The sequence below is a fragment of the Phacochoerus africanus genome, chromosome 2, assembly GCF_016906955.1.
Source record: "Phacochoerus africanus isolate WHEZ1 chromosome 2, ROS_Pafr_v1, whole genome shotgun sequence".
Lineage (NCBI taxonomy): Eukaryota > Metazoa > Chordata > Mammalia > Artiodactyla > Suidae > Phacochoerus > Phacochoerus africanus.
The window spans coordinates 132,403,362-132,422,393 of NC_062545.1; the positions used below are offsets into that span (position 1 = coordinate 132,403,362).

Sequence of the window (19,032 nt, forward strand, 5' to 3'; positions counted from 1 at the left end):
CTGGCCTCCCTCAGTGGGTTAAGGATCCAGTGTTGCCGTCGGCTGTGGTGTAGGCCAGCAGCCACAGCTTCCATTTGACCCCTAGCCTGGGAACCTCCATATGCCGTGGGGCAGCCCTAAAAAGACAAAAAAAAAAATACACATATATATATATATATATATATATACATATAGAGTATTCTCCCATTGTGTAACTTTTGTAAAGTTTTGAAATCTTTGTTTACAAAAGACTAAACAAGCGCAAACACCCTCCCTTTAGAATGCAAGGATGTTTAGAAGTAATAATCCTAACACCCAGGTAAATGTTAGGTCTGCAAGGTTTCTCTGTGTCTGGAAGGACGTGAGTCGGAGCTTAGGGGGCGGTGTGATGTGATGATGAACATGGCTTTCTAAACAGTTGCGTCTGGGGAGTGGGCTTGGGAGACAAGATTGCCTTTGCAAACACAGAATCAGGGCAACGGGAGTGCCTCTTCTCTCACTTTCCTAAAGCCAGCTCACATTTAGGACAAGAGGGTCCTGATTCCATGAGGGCCAGAGACAACCAGCCTACTAGTTATCTTCTGTCAGATGCTGCCCTCAGCAGCGCCACACTCCGGAGCCTTGACCAGCCAGGGACCCTGCTCCTGTAGGATCCCTATGACCGCAGCTTCGGGGGGCCCAGGTGGATCTAGTCCCAGGAGGGTGGGATGCTAAGGGCTCTCAGGTGAGTGACTCAGGTCAGAGCCTCACACCTCTCAGGACCCAAGGGCCTCTTCCTCCTCCGGAGACATGGCACCCTCCTGACCTTTGCTCGTCTGCAGTTTATATCACTTAGGCTCAGCAGCTGCAGAAAGGGAGGCCAGGGCATGGTGGCTCGGGAGTGCCACTCACTGGCAGCCAGGAGCCGAGAGACTGGCATTCCCAGCGCCACACAAAGGCCTGTCGATCTTTGACCCCCACCCCTCGAGGAGCCTTGGTCCTCCCTCCCGCCCGCCTTCCTTTCCTCCCTGCTGGCCTCTCCCTCACTTCTCTCTCTTCATTCCCTGACACTCTTGCTCTGACTGGCAGTTTTCCCCAGTGCCTCGCCAAGACCGATCTTCTCATGCTGTCTTCAAGCCCTGCTTCCTGCACATCTCCCAACCCGGACAAGGAGAACCCAAGTAAGAAGGTCCAGTGGGCTTCTGGGAGGAGGAGGACATCATCCACAGACTCAGAGTCAAAGTCCCACTCCGACCCTTCCAAAGTGTCCCGTTCCCGGAGACCCACTCGTCTGACGGTGAAGTACGACCTGGGGCAGCTCCAGCGCTGGCTAGAGATGGAGCAGTGGGTGGACACTCAGGTTCAGGAGCTCTTCCAGGTGGGTAGCACAGGGAAGGGGGAGGCCACGGGAGTCAGGGGGCCAGGAGGGAGCCTGCTCTGAGGCCTCAGGAGGGGCTGGTGGGGGAATGTGAAATGCTCCCTTGGAGAGAAAGCTTTTCCCCACAAATGAAGGATGGGTTGCAGTCCTGAAATCTGTCTCCCTCTGCTCTGGGCTCTGCCTCTCTCTCTCTCTTCCTAATCTGGGGCAGGTGTTTTAACATCCCTGAGGCTTAGTTTCCTAATCTGTAAAATGGGACTCTCAGTGCCTGTCAGATCTCCTTTGTATGAGGACCTCTTGAGGTTCAGATGAGAGAGTAGAAGGGCTATTTTTCTTTATGTCTTTGCTTACTTTCATCTTCAACACACATACATGTCTAGAGCAGCGTTGTTCATTCCTGTGGCTGTCAGCCATGTGTAGCTATTTAACTTTAAAGTGATAAAAATTGAAAAACATTAATAGTTCAGTTCTTCAGTCACACAGGCCACATTTCAAGGGCCCTATGGCCCCATTTGGCTAGTGGCTACCAAGTTGTCAGCACAGACATAGAACAGTTCCATTGTTTCTGAAAGGCTAGTGCTGAACTAGAATGTGTCAGAGTGACCAACCACGAGGGGCAACACCAGCCCTTGACCTAGCCTTGGCCCTGGCTCCAACTGGCTCTTCTCAACCCCACTCTGGGAAAGTGGCACTTTTTAAAACCTGGATAGCTCCGAATCGGGATCCTAGTGTGGGAACAAATGCTGCTCCAATAACAGATAACAGTTTGAGCACTTAACTGCATGCTGGGCATAGGGCCCAGCACCTGACTTGGGTTCTTTCATTCAGCCTTCCCCACAACTCCGTGAGGTTGGTACTCTTTTACGGTGAAGGAAATGGAGGCTTAGAAATGTTGAGTAACTTGCCCAAGGTCACACCCCTAGGGAGCCACGGAACCAGGAGCTATAGCTGGGGCTCTGACTTGAGCGAGTTGAGTGCTTATTTGAGCCGCTAGTGGTTCTCCACACCTGAGACACCTCAGGAAAAATCTGATGCCCTGGTTGTGCTTCAGCTGAATTTCAATCTACTAGCGTGGGGGCTGGTACTGGTCTTTGATATTAAGTTCCACCACTGATTATAGTGTGTGGCTGGCGAGAACTGTTGCACCAAGCCAAAGGCCAGAGTCCTCCTTGTCCACAGGCCACGGTCTTTGCCTCTCTCCTTCGTGACTCAGGTCCTGTCTTTTCTTTTGCGGGCAGCAAGGGCCTGTGATTTTTCCAGGTAAGAGCTATGTCTGTGCTCCTGTGGTTGGGGGTGGGGAAAAGTGACATGTGAGGCCAGGCTGCCTCGTGAGGCTCCCTGGGTCGTGTACTGGTTTGGTCCAAGTGTTGACGGTGTCTCAGCAGTGGGCATCCTGGGCCCACTCATGGAGGAGAAGGAAATGCTCTAGAGCAGGAGGCAGGGGAGACAAACTTTGTTGGCCTGTGTCTGCTCTGACCTTGCAGGACACCTCCACTGCCCTTCACTCCTGCCAGCACCCTCCCTCTCTGGATCAGTTTCAATTTCAGATTGAAATTGTACCTTTGTATTAAAAGTATCATATTTCAGACACCTCAGGGCAGGTCCTTCCAGGCATTAGAGAGAGACACAAGCCAAAGAATCTTGTTTTGCAAGATCCAGGCAGGGAAAAGCTATAGAATAATGAGCTCGTAACATTGGAAAACAGGACATGTGGGAGGACCACTCCCAGGCAATGACCGGAATAAAATACCTGGCCTGCAGTTGCCATGGCAATTGGCCAAAGGTGCCAGGTGGCAGTTCCTCTCATAATCCCCGGTCTTTTCAGCAGGAAGCAGCCAAGTGGCTGGGGAAGCCCCAGGCAGCTGGTAATCTTGGGCAGAGATTGAGGCAACCCAGCCTCCAGGAGTACCCTGCTCCGGTTCTACCCTCACAGAGCCCCTCTCCACCCACTGGGGCTGCTCTCACATGCCCACCTTGGATGGCACCCCTGGGGATGGTGCCACGAGTGGGTTGCATCACTATTTGTTTAGTTTAGTGGGACCCAACCTTCCTTTGTTGGAGGCCCCACCTCTTCTCAATGGGTGTGCAGTCTGCTTTAGGCTCTTTACAGGAACAAGTCTGGGTTCAACAGAACAGACAGACTTGGGGCCCTGGAGCTCCTGTTGTCCAGGAATAGAATGTGGATTTGGCTTCTAAGCAGGAACCTCAGTACTCATGAGTTTCTCCTGTTTTAAGGAGACTCTTGGAGTTCCAGCTGTGCCCCAAGAGGACTGGCACTGTCTCTGGAACACTGAAACACAGGTTTGCTCCCTGGACTGGCACAGTGGGTTAAGGATCCCAGGCAGAGGTCACAGCTGCAGCTTGGATCTGATCCCTGGCCCCAGAACTCCATGTGCCATGGGACAACAACAACAAAAAAGGGGAGCCAGGGAGAGACTCTTCTTAGCAATGTGCCCCTTTTTGGTTACCACTCCCTATTTCATGTCTCCTTCGTAAGACTCCTTAAAGGATTTGTCCCCACTCAGAACCTTTACTTACTTCTCTTCCTGTCATCTTTCAACCACTGTAATCTGACTTGTGTTCCTACCACTCTATTGAGCCCTCTTGACAAAGTCACCAGTCACTCCCTTGGGGCTTAAGCTCATGTACACATCAGCAGGGGACACTGTTGACCACTCCCAGAGTTTTGGACTATTCCTTTCTTATAGCTTCCATGACACCATCTTTTCCTGAGGGCAGCTGGCATTTTGACACAGCCCTTTTTTTTTTTTTTTTTTTTGTCTGTTTGCCTATTTCTAGGGCCACAACCGCAGCATATGGACGTTCCCATGCTAGGGGTCTAATCAGAGCTGTAGCTGCCGGCCTGTACCACAGCCACTGCAACATGGGATCCAAGCCACGTCTGCGACCTACACCACAGCTCACGGCAACGCCGGATCCTTAACCCACTGAACAAGGCCAAGGATTGAACCCACAACCTCATGGTTCCTAGTCAGATTCATTAACCACTGAGCCATGATGGGAACTCTTGATACAGCGCTTTTGATGCAATGACATTTTAAGAAACAATCAAATTTTTCAACTTTAAAATGGGGGAGTTCCCGTTGTGGCACAGTGAGACAAGCATTTGTTAGCTCATCTCTGAGCTTCACTCCGTTGTGGGTTTTCATGGCAGAGAGATCAGGAGAAGGGGACAGAGTGTGGAGTGGAGCTGAGCAGGGGGTCAGGTCAGGCAGCATCTGTCAGGAAACCACCACATGTAATACAGACTCACAAGCTGACCACACTTGCCCACCTCATAAGAGTTATTTGATATATCTGCTCATTTTCTAAGAATTCACAAAATACTTGTGGGAAAGAATATTTTCATTAATGGTATGAGCCCACAATCTCAATACTAGGGTGCAGTGACAATCTGACTCTCAGTAATACACATACCCTATAGCTAAAGTCATAAGTCATATAGAATGGTTTTGGGAGCAGGAAAAATCCTTCTTCAGAGGTGGAGTTCTAATCATTAGACTATTTTTTTGGTTATTTGACTCTACCCTCCACCTTCTGGGATTCCAATTACATGTATGTTAGACCACTTGATATTTTTCCACAGGTCACTGAGGCTCTAGTCTGTCCTCTTCTTTTTTTTTCTCTCTGTGCTTCATTTTGGCTTAGTTTCTTTTGCTACTTCTTCAAGTGTAAATGATCTTTTTTTCTGTAGTGTCAAATAAGCTGCTAATTTCCTTTTTTTTTTTTCCTTTCTTTCTTTCTTTTCTTTCTTTTTTTTTTTTTTTTTTGCTTTTTAGGGCCACACTCACAGAATACGGAAGTTCCCAGGCTAGGGATCAAATCAGACCTATAGCTGCCTGCCTACACCACAGCCAGAACAACTCAGGAGCCTCAACCCACTGAGCCAGGCCAGGGACTGAACCCACATCCTCTTGGATACTACTTGGATTCATTTCTGCTGCACCAAATTTTGAGCTACCTCTTTAAATCAAAAAAAACCTCAATGAATTTTATTATATTTACAGTTGTACAACGATCATCACAACCCAATTTTATTTTTTTATATTACTCAATGAATTTATTACATTTATAGTTGTACAATGATCATCACAACCCAATTTTATAGCATTTCCATCCCAAACCCCCAGTGCATTCCGCCCCCCCCCAACCTGTCTCCTTTGGTAACCGTAAGTTTTAGTTTTTCAAAGTCTGTGAGTCAGTTTCTATTCTGCAAATAAGTTCATTGTATCCTTTTTTTTTTTAGATTCTACATGTAAATGATAGCATATGCTATTTGTGCCTCACTGTCTGACTGACTACACTTAGCATGATAATTTCTAGGTCTACCCATGTTACTGCAAATGCCATTATTCCATTCCTTTTTTTGGCTGAGTAATATTACATTGTGTATATGCATCACATCTTTTATTTTTGCTTTTTTTAGGGCCCCACTTCTGTCATATTGAAGTTCCCAGGCTGGGGTTGAATTGGAGCTACAGCTGCTGACCTACACCACAGCCACAGCAACTTGGGATCCAAACCATGCCTACAACCTACACCACAGCTCATAGCAACTCGGTGTGATCCTTAACCCACTGAGTGAAGCCAGGGAGCACACCCACATCCTCATGGATCCTAGAACATATGAGTACATGTATCTTTTCGAGTTATGGTTTTCTCTTGATAGATGCCCAGGAGTGGGACAGTTGGATCAAATGGTAATTCTAATTTTATTTTTTTTGAGGAATTTCCATACTGTTTTCCACAGTGATTGTACAAATTTATTCCCATCATCATTGTAATAGGGTTCCCTTTTCTCCACACCCTCTACAGCATTAATTGTTTGTAGACTTTTTGATGATGGCCATCTGGCTGTTGTAAAGTGGTACCTCTTAGTAGTTTTGATGTGCATTTCTCTAATAATTAGTTATGTTGAACATCTTTTCATCTGCTTTTTGACCATCTGTCTGTCTTCTTTGGAGAATTGTCTGTTTAGATCTTCTACCTTTTTTTTTTTTTTTTTGTCTTTTTAGGGCCGCACCCTCAGCATATGGAAGTTCCCAGGCTAGGAGTCCAATCGGAGCTGTAACTTCCAGCCTATGCCACAGCCACAACAAGGCCAGATCCGAGCCAGCGCCTGTGACCTACACCACAGCTCATGGCAACTCTGGATCCTTAACCCACTGAGTGAAGCCAGGGATCGAACCTGTGTCCTCATGGTTACTAGTCAGCTTCGTTTCCACTGACAGGAACTCCTTCTGCCCATTTTTTGATAGGGTTGGTTTTTTTTGTTTTTTGGTTTTTTTTTTTGGATTGAGCTGCAGGAGGTGTTTGTATATTTTGGAGGTTAATCCCTTGTCAGTCACTTCATATGCAAATAATTTCTCCCATTCCATGGGTTGTCTTTTTGTTTTGTTCAGGGTTTCCTTTGCTCTGAAAAAACTTTGAAGTTTAATTACGTCCCATTTGTTTATTTTTGTTTTTATTGTCATTACTCTAGAAGGTGGATCTGTGAAGGTATTGCTGTGGTTTATGTCAGAGAGTATTTGGCCTATGTTTTCCTCTAAGAGTTTTGTAGTATCTGGTCTTATATTTAGGACTTTAATCCATTTTTGAGTTTACTTTTGTGCATGGTGTTAGGGAGTGTTCTTTTTTTAATTTTAATTTTATTTTATTTTTGTCTTTTTGTCTTTTGAGGGCCACGCCCATGGCATATGGAGATTCCCAGGCTAGGGGTCTAATGGGAGCTGTAGCTAGCAGCCTACACCACAGCCATAGCAATGCCAGATCCGAGCCGCGTCTGTGACCTACACCATAGCTCACGGCAATGCCGGATCCTTAACCCACTGAGCAAGGCCAGGGACCAAACCCACAACCTCATGGTTCCTAGTTGAATTCGTTAACCACTGAGCCACAATGGGAACTCCTTTTTCTGCACCAACTGAGTGGATCATATGGTTTTTATTCTTCAGTTTGTTAATGTACTGTGGCACACTGATTGATGTGAAAATATTAAAAATTCCTTGCATCCCTGGGCTAAATCCCACTTGATCATGTTGTACAATCTTTTTGTATTGTTGGATTCAGTTTGCTAGTATTTTGTTCAGGATTTGTGCATCTATGTGCATCAGTGATATTGGCCTGTCATTTTCTTTTTCTTTTCTTTCTTTTCTTTTTCTGTGGTATCTTTGTCTGGTATTGGTATCAGGGTGATGGTGCCCTCATAGAATGAGTTTGGGAGTGTTCCTTCCTCTGCAATTTTTTGGGAATAGTTTCAAAAGGGTAGGTGTTAGCTCTTCTCTATATTTTTGCTTTTTTTGGGGGGGGGCACAACTGCAGCATATGCAGGCTCCCAGGCTAGGGGTCGAATTGGAGCTGTAGCCACTGGCCTGTGCCAGAGCCACAGCAATGCAGGATCCAAGCTGGTCTTCGACCTACACCACAGCTCATGGCAATGCTGGATACTTAACCCACCAAGCAAGGCCAGGGATTGAACCTGTGTCCTCATGGATGCCAGTCAGATTCGTTAACCACTGAGCCACAACAGGAACTCCATTTTCTCTAAATTTTTGATAGAATTTGCCTGTGAAGCCTTCTGGTCCTGGACTTTTGTTTGTTGGAAGTTTTTTAATCACAGTTTCAATTTCAGTTCTTGTAATTAGTCCATTCATCTTTTCTATTTTGTCTTGGTTTAGTCTTGAAAGATTTTATTTTTCTAAGAATTTGTCCATTTCTTCTAGGTTGTCCGTTTTATTGGCATATGGTTGCTTGTAGTAGTCTCTTATAATCCTTTATATTTCTGTGATGTCTGTTGTAACTTGTCCTTTTTCACTTCTAATTTTATTGATTTGAGTCCTTTTTTTCTTGATAAGTCTGGCTCTGGGTTTATCAATTTGTTGATTAAAGAACTAGCTTTTAGTTTCATTGATCTTTTCTATGGTTTTCTTTGTTTCTACTTCATTTATTTCTGCTCTGATCTTTATGATTTCATTTCTTCTTTGGCTTTTGTTTGATCTTCTCTAGTTGCTTTAGGTGTAAAGTTAGGTGTTTACTTGAGATTTTTCTTGTTTCCTAAGGTAGGCTTGTATTGCTATAAACTTCCCTCTTAGAACTGCTTTTACTGCTTCCCATCGGTTTTGGATTGTTGTGTCTTTGTGGTCATTTGCTTTGAGGTATTTTTAAATTTCCTCTTTGATTTCTTCAGTGATCCATTTTTTGTTTAGTAGCATGTTGTTTACTCTCCGCGTGTTTGTGTTTTTTGCAGTTTTTTTTTCTTGTTGTTGATTTCCAGTCACATAGCATTGTAGTCAGAAAAGAGGCTTGATGTGATTTCAATTTTCTTAAATTACTGAGGCTTGATTTGTGGCCCAGAATGTAATCAATCCTAGAGAATGTTCCATGTTCACTTGAGAAGAATATGTATTCTGCTGCTTTTGGATGGAATGTTCTATAAATATCTCAACTCCATCTGGTCTAATGCATCATTTAAGGCCTGTATTTCCATGTTGATTTTTCTGTCTGAATTATCTGTCCATTGCTGTTAGTGGGGTGTTAAAGTCCCCCACTATTATTGTGATACTGTCAGTTTCTCCTTTTAAGGTTGTTAGCAGTTGTCTTACATATTGAGGTGATCCTATGTTGGGTGCATATATATTTATAATTGTTATGTCTTCTTCTTGGATTGATCCTTTGATCATTATGTAATGTTCCTTCTTTATCTCTTATAATATTCTTTATTTTAAGGCCTATTTTGTCTGATATGAGTATTGCTACTCCATCTTTCTTTTGATTACTGTTTGCATGGAATAATTTTTCCATCATCTCACTTGCAGTTTTTCTGTGTCCCTAGAACTGAAGTGGGTCTCTTGATGACAGCATACATATGAATCTTGTTTTCATATCCATTCAGCCAGTCTATATCTTTTGGTTGGGGCATTTAGTCCATTTACATTTAAGGTAATTTGATGTGTGTGTTCTTATTGCCATTTTATGAATTGTTTTGGATTTGTTTTTGTTGATTTTTTTTCTTCCTTTCTTCTCTGTTCTCTTCTCTTGTTCTTTGATGACTATCTTTAGTGTTGTATTCGGATTGCTTTTTCTTATGTGTGTATCTGCTGTAAATTATTTGTTTGCAATTACACTGAAATTTTGATATAGGAGTCTCCATATATACTAGATTGTTTTAAGTTGTTGGTCTCTTAATTGCAAGTGCATCTCCAGTGTCCTGCATTTTTACCCTCCTCTTCTCACGAGTTATGATTTTGGTAGCATATTTGCATGTGGATTATTTCCTACCTTTACTATATGTATGCCTTTATTGGTGACCCTTGTCATTTGTAATATTTTTGTTTGTAGTTTTGGCCTTTTCTTTTCTACCTAGAGAAGTTCCATTAGTATTTGTTGTACAGCTGGTTTAGTAGTGTTGAATTCTCTTAGCTTTTGCTTGTCTGTAAAGCTTTTGATATTCCCTTCATATCTGAATGAGAGGAGTTCTCTTCATGGCTCAGTGGTTAACAAACCCAACTAGGATCCAGGAAGATGTGGGTTCAATCCCTGGCCTCGCTCAGTGGGTTAAGGATCTGGTGTTTCCATGAGCTGTGGTGTATGTTGCAGACTCGGCTTGGATCCCGAGTTGCTGTGGCTGTGGTGTAGGCTGGCAGCTATGGCTCTGATTTGACCCCTAGCCTGGGAACCTCCGTATGCCATGGGTGCAGCCCTAAAAAGAAAAAAATGTATATCTTAATGAGAGCCTTGCTGGGTAGAGCAATCTTGATTAGAGGTTTTCCTTTCATCACTTTAAGTATATCATGCCACTGTCTTCTTTTTTTTTTTTTTTTGGTCTTTTTGCTATTTCTTGGGCCGCTCCCGTGGCATATGGAGGTTCCCAGGCTAGGGGTCGAATAGGAGCCATAGCCACCAGCCTACGTCAGAGCCACAGCAATGCAGGATCTGAGCTGCATCTGCAACCTACACCACAGCTCACAACAACACCAGATCGTTAACCCACTCAGCAAGGGCAGGGACCGAACCTGCAGCCTCATGGTTCCTAATCAGATTCGTTAACCACTGCGCCACGACGGGAACTCCGCATCTAGTGATTTTTTTTTCTCTTTTTTTAGGGCCACACCCATGGCAAATGGAGGTTCCCAGGCTAGGTGTGGAATCAGAGCTGTAGCTGCTGGCCTATGCCACAGCCACAGCAATGCCAGATCTGAGCCACATCTGCAACCTCCACCACAACTCATGGTAACTCCTGATTCTTAACCCACTCAGTGAGGCCAGGGATTGAATTCATGTCCTCATGGATACTAGTCAGATTCATTTCTGCTGAGCCATGGTGGGAACTCCCTGGTGAATTTTTTTATTTCAGTTACTGTATCTTTGCATCTCTGCTTGCTTAATGTTTATATCTTCTATTTCTTTGTTCATTGTTTTTTGTAATTTATCAGTCTTTGCCTCCAGTTTATTTCCAGTTCTTGAATCATCTTTACTATCATTAAAGTCTTTTTCATGGAGGTTGGTAATCTCCAGATCACTTAGCTGTTTTTCTGGGATTTTTTCTTGTTCCCTTATCTGAGTCATAATTATCTGCCTTTTCATTTTGTGTGTGGTCTCAGAATTTTGGTGTGGTCTCATTTTTGCAGACAGTAGAGTTGTAGCCTCTCTTCTGATTTCTTCCCGCCTTGTGTCTGAAGTTGGCATGGGGGGCTTGCTCTAGAATTCCCAACTGGATGGAGTAGTGCTTGCTCACTGATAGGTGGAGCTGATTCTTTTCCCTCTAGTGGGTGGGCTTTGTCTCTGGGTGTGATTAGAGTCGGCTGTGTGCTGGGGGAGAGCAGACTTTGGGCAGCCTACTTGCTGGTGGTTGGTGCTATTTCTCCCCCCCGCCCCACGCTTGTTGTTTTGCCTGAGGCTTCTCAGTCATGATGGGTGGGGCCATATTTTTTTCCAAAATGGCCACCTCACATTCGGCTTTCTGCTCAGAGGAGGCCACAGTGCAACTTTCTTCGGTCATCCCGAATCTGGATTCATCTGACACCTGCCACCTCCACCATGCCGCCTAAGTTCCACCCCAATGAGATCAAAGTCATGTACCTGAGATGCACTGGTGGAGAAGTCAGTACTACATCTGCCCTGGCCCCCAAGATTGGCCCCCTGGGTCTGTTTCCAAAAAAGGTTGGTGATGACATCACCTAGGCAACTGGTGAATGGAAGGGTCTGAGAATTACAGTGAAACTGACCATTCAGAACAGACAAGCCCAGATCAAGGTGGCACCTTCTGCCTCTGCCCTGATTATCAAAGCTCTAAAGGAACCACCAAGAGACAGAAAGAAGCAGAAAAACATTAAGCACAGTGGAAACATCACTTTTGATGAGATTGTCAACATTGCCCAACAGATGCGGCACTGATCTTTAGCTAGAGAACTTTCTGGAACCATTAAAGAGATCCTGGGGACTGCCCAGTCTATGGGCTGCAATGTTGATGGCCACCACCCTCACGACATCATAGATGACATCAACAGTGGTGCAGTGGAATGCCCAGCTAGCTAGGAACTGCAAAGAAAAATTACATAAAGATTAATTTGACAACTAATGGAAAAAAAAAAAAGGCCACCCCTAGAGGAGCACACATTGATGATTATTTCCAAGACCTTTGCCTCCAATGTGCTTCTCCCGCAACGAGCCATAGTCACCCCCTGTTTTGCTTGGAATTTTCACCCCCATGGGTGAGCCTCTGCCATCTAGCTACTTTCTGGTCTGTGGACTGCCCATGTGATGGGTATGAGGTTGCTTATATCACATAACTGCCCCTCCTACTATATTGATGTGTCCTCCTCTTTGTTTTCTGGAATAGGTTATCATTTTTGATAGTTTGCAGTTTATTTGGTTGAAGATTGTTCAGCAGTTGGTTGTAACTTTATTGCTTTTATGAGAGAAGGTGAACTCCAGTCCTTCTAGTCCACCATCTGAATCCTAATCCTGTCTCTTATGCTGTTAATTTCATCCAGTAAATTTTTTCTTTAGAATATTGTATGTTTCAACTCAAGATGCTTCATTTGGTTCTTTCTCATATCTTCCATTTCTCTCATACTATGTTCATATTTTCCTCATTTGCTAATTCCATCATCTCTGTCATATCTTGTCTGCTTCTATTAACTGATTTTCCTCCTGCTTATAGGTCATTTTTCCTGCTTCTTGGCCTGACTAATGATTTTTGATTGGATGCTGAACATTGTGTGTTTTATGTTGTTGGGTAACTAGAATTTTTTTTCTTCCTTTAGAGTGTTGAACTTTATTCTAGTAGGCAGTTTGGTTACTTGTGGTTCAGTTTCAGCCTTCTGAAGCTTGTTTTTAAGTTCTGTTGGGGTTAGTCTACAGTAGCCCTTAATCTAGGAAATAAACACATCCCCACCCCTGCATAGAGCATGGCCCTTTTGAGGTCTCTCCTGAATTCCTGCATGAACAATGATGACTGTCCACCCTGGCTGAGTGGAACTTGATTTGTCTCCCAGTCCTCTGTGAGGTCTGGGAACTGTTTATCCCTGTGCTCTCACTGTCTCATAGTACCTGGTCTTGTGAACTTTTACCTTATGTATGTGTGTCTCATGTTCAGCAGACTCGAGACCTCTTATGCGTTTTTCTGGAGGTCTTTTTCTTCATAACGCCTTCTTTTCCAGAAGTTTGTCTGGCAACTTCTAGCCACCTCAACCCCAAACTCTGTCCTCTGTCTTCATATAAATTTAGTATAACCACTGTCCTCTGCTTGGGATCTCCCTCTGTAGTATGTGGTTTGGAAATTGCCTCCAAAGAGTTTACCTCTTTTGCTTCTCTTCTTTCTCAGGTCATGCTGTTGTCTAAAGCCTGAAAACACTGTTCATATATTTTTGTCTAGTTTACTATTTACTTTTGTTGAGAGAATAAATCCAGTCCTTGTTACTCCATCATGACCAGAAGTATAAACATCTTGTTCACTCCTACTCAGCCTTTAGGTCTCAGATTAAATGTCACTTCTTCCTTGGAAAGCCTCCTATACCCCTTTCCACATGCTCCCACAGTATCTCATCAAAGTGCTTATCACTCTGTATTGTAACTGCCATTCCACTTGTCTGTATCCCTCAGGAGGCTAAAAGATTTTCTTTTACTCTTTATTTCTTTTTTTTTTTTTTAAAGCTTCTTAGGGCCACACCCGTGGCATATGGAAGCTCCCAGGCTAGGGGTCAAGTTGGATCTGTAGCCACCAGCCTCCACCACAGCCACAGAAATGCCAGATCCAAGCAGCATCTGCAACCTACACTACAGCTCATGGCAATGCTGGATCTTTAACCCACTGAGTGAGGCCAGGGACTGAACCTGCGTCCTCATGGATGCTAGTCAGTTTCATTTCTGCTGAGCCACAAAAGGAAATCCCTACAAGATTTTCAAGGGCAGAATCATGTCTGTCTGTCTTGCTGCTGTGGCCCCAGTACTCATCACAATGCTTTGTGCATAGCATGCTTTGTAAATATGCATTTAATAAATGAATGCTAAATCAGATGAGCTAAAAACCAAGAAAGCAAAAGGAAAAGGCTAGAGCTTAGAGTAAAAGAACTAACTCAGAACCCTAGCACTATTTATTTTTAAAAGGATATAGAAGGATCAAAACTATTAACCATGGTTAACCATTGGCAGTGGAGGAAATGAGAGGATAAGTGGGCTTCTTGTTATTTCTTTTCTAAACCACTTTATTGAAGTATAATTGGCAGACAAAATTTACCTGTTTGAAATGTACATTTGGATGAACTTTACCATATGTAATCACTATCCCATCAAATGGAATATTTCCACCATTCAGAAAGTTTTCCAAATAGCACTTACCTTTAAAAAATTGTACAATTAATTACTTAGTGCATGTGTTTTTATTATGTCTCCTCAACTACCCCAAACATTTAGGTTCTTTGAAGGCAGGATCTTTGTTTTGTTCACTGAGATTCCCAAGTTCACAGTGCCGATTAATAGTAGCCACTGGACATGCAATTGCTGAATAAATAAATTCCAAAGGATTAAATAATCAAATAGAAAAGCTGAAATTCATAGGGAACTATAGTCAATATTCTGTGATAAACCACAATGGAAAATATGAAGGCGTTCTCCCGTGGTGCAGCTGGTTAAGGATCTGGCATTGCCGTTGCTGTGGCTCAGGTTGCTGCCATGGCCAAGAATCAATCCCCGGCCCAGGAACTTCCACAAGCTGTGGGCATGGCCTATATATATGTACTGGACAATATACTCACACATACACACACATACATATGTGTGTGTCACTTTGCTATATAGCGGAACTTAGCATATTGTAAATCAATAAAAAAATTTTTAAAGCCTACTTCATGGGTTATTATAGGTATTAAATCAGATAATACCTATGAAAGGGTAACAAATATCAGTCCAAAAGCTTAGGTATCAAAAGAAAATATCTTTCTAAACCTGAAACTAATTTTTATTTTAAATCTCATTCTGCCAAAGCTGATGAAAAACTTTAACCAACTATAATGTGCATATCATTTACCTGGAAATCTTGTTAAAATGAAGATTCAGATTCAGTAGGTGTGAGGTGGGCCTGGATTCTGTGTTTCAAATAAGCTCTCAGGGGACGCTGATGATGCTGATAGTCCCAGGACCCCAGTTTGAAATGCAAGGATCTAAAGACAGTTAATACAGGGCAGACACTTGCTCAATTAAGGGCTGGAATAAGGTGAAAAACAAGGCAGGAGAAAACACAGGCTCCCCTCCCCTTTTATTTTTTGTCTTTTTGCCTTTTCTAGGGCCACTCCCGAGACATATGGAGGTTCCCAGGCTAGGGGTCTAATCGGAGCTGTAGCCGCCGGCCTACGCCATAGCCACAGCAACGAGGGATCCAAGCCTCATCTGCAACCTACACCACAACTCACGGCACCGTTGGATCGTTAACCCACTGAACAAGGCCAGGGGGTCGAACCCACAACCTCATGGTTCCTAGTCGGATTCGTTAACCACTGAGCCACAACGGAACTCCCAACAGGCCCATTTCAATTTAAAAGTAAAGATATCTTGGAGTTCCCGTCGAGGCGCAGTGGTTAACGAATCCGACTAGGAACCATGAGGTTGTTGGTTCGATCCCTGGCCTTGTTCAGTGGGTTAACGATCCAGCGTTGCCGTGAGCTGTGGTATAAGTCGAAGACTCGGCTCAGATCCCGTGTTGCTGTGGCTGTGGTGTAGGCTGCTGGCTACAGCTCTGATTAGACTCCTAGGCTGGGAACCTCCATATGCCATGGGAAGCGGCCCTAGGAAAGGCAAAAAGACAAAAATAAATAAATAATAAAAGTAAAAATATCTTGTGCAATAGCCACTTAATAAATGGCAGTTGTCAGCATTATCTTTGAGAACAGAATTTATCTGCAACCACTAGCTTATTGCCTAAATAAACATGACTATTTCTCCACTGTCTTCATCAGCATGGTTATTACAAGACATTCTTGCCCAGGAAGATAAAGTTGCAAATAACTTTATTATTCATTTTGGGAATATTCTAAAACTTATTTATTCTATTTACTTATTTATTTATTGTCTTTTAGGGCCGCAACCTCAGCATATGGAAGTTCCCAGCCTAGACGTCGAATCAGAGCTGTAGCCCTGGCCTACACCACAGTCACAGAAATGCAGGATCTGAGCTGCATCTGCAACCTACACCACAGTTGACAGCAACGCCAGATCCATAACCCACTGAGCGAGGCCAAGGATTGAACCTGTATCCTCGTGAATACTAGTCAGATTTGTTTCCTCTGAGCTACAATGGAAACTCCTGAAAGTTTATTTAAATGAACAGTATATTACTCAGTCTATATCTACTGCAATATATAGCCTTAAACAATTATTTATGCTCCAAGATGCCTTGCCTTGCACACTGTGTCCACTAATACTAAATGTCACAAAATTACCCAATTCTAATCAAAAGACCAGTCTCAAACCAGATCCCAGTGGTCATAAATATCCTGCCTTTGCCCTCCCCACTTTGACATGCTACTAAGAATCTGTCAGTTCTTAGTATGATTGCTTTTATTATGGTAAGAAATAAACTCAACTTTTCTGTATCAACATTTTAAAAGTGAAATGATCAAATCTCTAGAAAAATGTAAAGGTGAATATCAAATATTTACCCAAGTCAGTATGAGAAGAACTTGCTAAGCATTTAAAAAAAAAAAAATGGAGGGAGGATGGAGTTCCCGTCGCAGCTCAGCGGTTAACAAACCCGACTAGCATCTGTGAGGACTCGGGTTCAATCCTTGGCCTCGCTCAGTGGGTTAAGGTTCTGGGATTGCCAAGAGCTGTGGTTTAGGTCAGACACAATTCGGATCCTGCATGGCTGTGGCTGTGGTGTAGGCTGGCGGCTATAGCTTCAATTCAACCCCTAGCCTGGGACCCTCTATATGCTGCAAGTGCGGCCCTAGAAAAGGCAAAAAGACAAAAAAAAAAAAGGAGGGAGGAGGCAGAACTCACACTGGAAAAGACCATTACATTCAACTACATAATACATCTATTTCCCCAGTGCTTCCCCCAAATGCAAATGATATTTCCATCACATGTGGAATGCTAGAGCTAGTCAGAATAAAAAAAAACAAAAACAAAAAACTGTTTTTTTGGTCATTTTAGGGCCACATCCACAGCATATGGAGGTTTCCAGGCTAGGGGTCAAATTGGAGCTGCAGCCGCCAGCCTACACCACAGCCACAGCAACACCAGATCCTTAACCCACTGAGTGATGCCAGGGATCGGACCTGCATCTTCATGATTACTAGTCAGACTTCGTTTCCCCTGAGCCACGACAGGAACTCCAAGACCTCTTAAATCAGTTAAAACACCTCAACGACCCAATAGAAAAATGGAGAAGGCAGCAGTTTTCGAAGTGTTTTCTGGTAGCCCAGAGAACACCAAGACACTTTCAGGGGGTCCATGATTATTTTTATAAATAATATAAGATGTTGTCTCCCCCACCCTTTTTTACTAAGTTGACATTTGCACTGATGATGTAAAGGCCCTGGTGGCCCTTGGCATGAGTCAGGGAAAGAGCATCAGTCTGTACTATAGACAGGTTCCTCTCCACCAGGACACTTTCACTTAAAGTCCTGGATAAAACAGTAAAAATGTATTGTTTATTAAATCTCAGCCCTTGAGTTTACATCTTTTTAAATTTTTTTTTGTCTTTTTCTTTTTTTAGGGCCGCACCCATGGCATATGGAGGTTCCCAGGCTAGGCGTCTAATTGGAGCAGTTGCTGCTGGCCTATACCACAGCCACAGCAATGCCAGATCCTTAACCCACTGAGCAAGGCCAGGGATCGAACCCGTAACCTCAAGATTCCTGGTTGGATTCGTTTCCACTGTGCCACGTCGGGAACTCACTAAATTTTTTTTATTAAGGTATAATTTGTTTCAGGTGTACAATACAATGATTTAGTATTTGCATATATTGCAAAATGATCACCATAATAGGCATAGTCAACATCTGTCATCATGGAGTTCTCAGGTGGCACAGCAGATTAAGAACTTGGCATTGTGACTGCCATGGCTCCAGTCACTGCTGTAGTGCAGGCTCATCCCTGGTCTGGAAATTTCCGAAGGCTCAGCCAAGAAGAAAAAGGAAAAAGGAAATTTATCATCATACATAGTTACAATTTTTTTTTTCATGTGAAGAGGACTTTGAATATTTACTCTTTTAGCAACATTTACCTATCTGTCTCTTTTAGGGCCACGGCATATGGAAGTTCCCAGGCTGGGGATAAAATTGGAGATGTAACTGCTGGCCTGCAGCACAGCCACAGCAATGCCAGATCCTAACCACATCTGTGACCTAGGCAAGGCTTATGGCAACACTGGATCCTTGAGCCACTGAGCAGAGCCAGGGATCGAACCCAAGGCCTTATGGATACTAGTCAGGTTTGTTACTGCTGAACCACAATGGGAACTCCTCTTTCAGTTTTGTTACTGGTGAATCATGATGGGAACTCCTCTTTTAGCAACATTTATTTATTTATTTATTTATTGTCTTTAGGGTTGCACCTATGGCATATGGAGGGTCCCAGACTAGGGGCCGAATCGGAACTGTAGCCGCTGGCCTACACTTCAGCTACAGCAATGACAGATCCGAGCCATGTCTGCCACCCACATCACAGCTTACAGCAATACTAGCTCCTTAACTCACTGCGCGAGGCCAGGGATTGAACCTGAGTCTTCATGGATACTAGTCAGATTCGCTTCTGCTGAGCCATGACAGGAACTCCTCTTTTAGCAACTTTTGAATATGCAGTATAGTATTATTAATTTTAGCCACCATGCCATACATTAGATCCCAATGACTTATTTATTTATGTATTTAGTCATTTTTAGGGCCCCACTTGTGGCATATGGAGATTCCCAGGCTAGGGGTCCAATCGGAGGATCTGAGCCATGTCTTCGACCTACACCACAGCTCACAGCAACACCAGATCCTTAACCCACTGAGCGAGGCCAGGGATCCAACCCGCATCGCCATGGATGCTAGTCAGTTCGTTAACCGCTGAGCCACAATGGGAATGACAAGACATTTATTTTATAACTGTAAGTTTGTCTCCTTTGACCCCCTTTACCCATTTTGCCCACCTCCACCCTATTCCTACCTCTAGCAACCACCAATCTGTTCTCTGTA

At 43.7% G+C, this 19,032-nt stretch overlaps 1 protein-coding gene and 1 pseudogene across 5 annotated transcripts in view; both read left to right on the plus strand.

The window, feature by feature from the left end:
- Positions 1-19,032, plus strand: part of PPP1R14D (protein phosphatase 1 regulatory inhibitor subunit 14D) — a 35,758-nt gene that overhangs the window by 11,430 nt on the left and 5,296 nt on the right. For all 5 annotated transcript variants that reach the window (XM_047766690.1, XM_047766692.1, XM_047766693.1 and 2 more), the window contains one exon: positions 1,048-1,336. In XM_047766690.1, coding sequence (XP_047622646.1) covers positions 1,082-1,336 — 255 coding nt within the window. In that variant the 5' untranslated portion in view covers positions 1,048-1,081. The remainder of the gene's footprint in view (positions 1-1,047; positions 1,337-19,032) is intronic.
- Positions 11,378-11,931, plus strand: LOC125119549 (60S ribosomal protein L12-like; annotated as a pseudogene).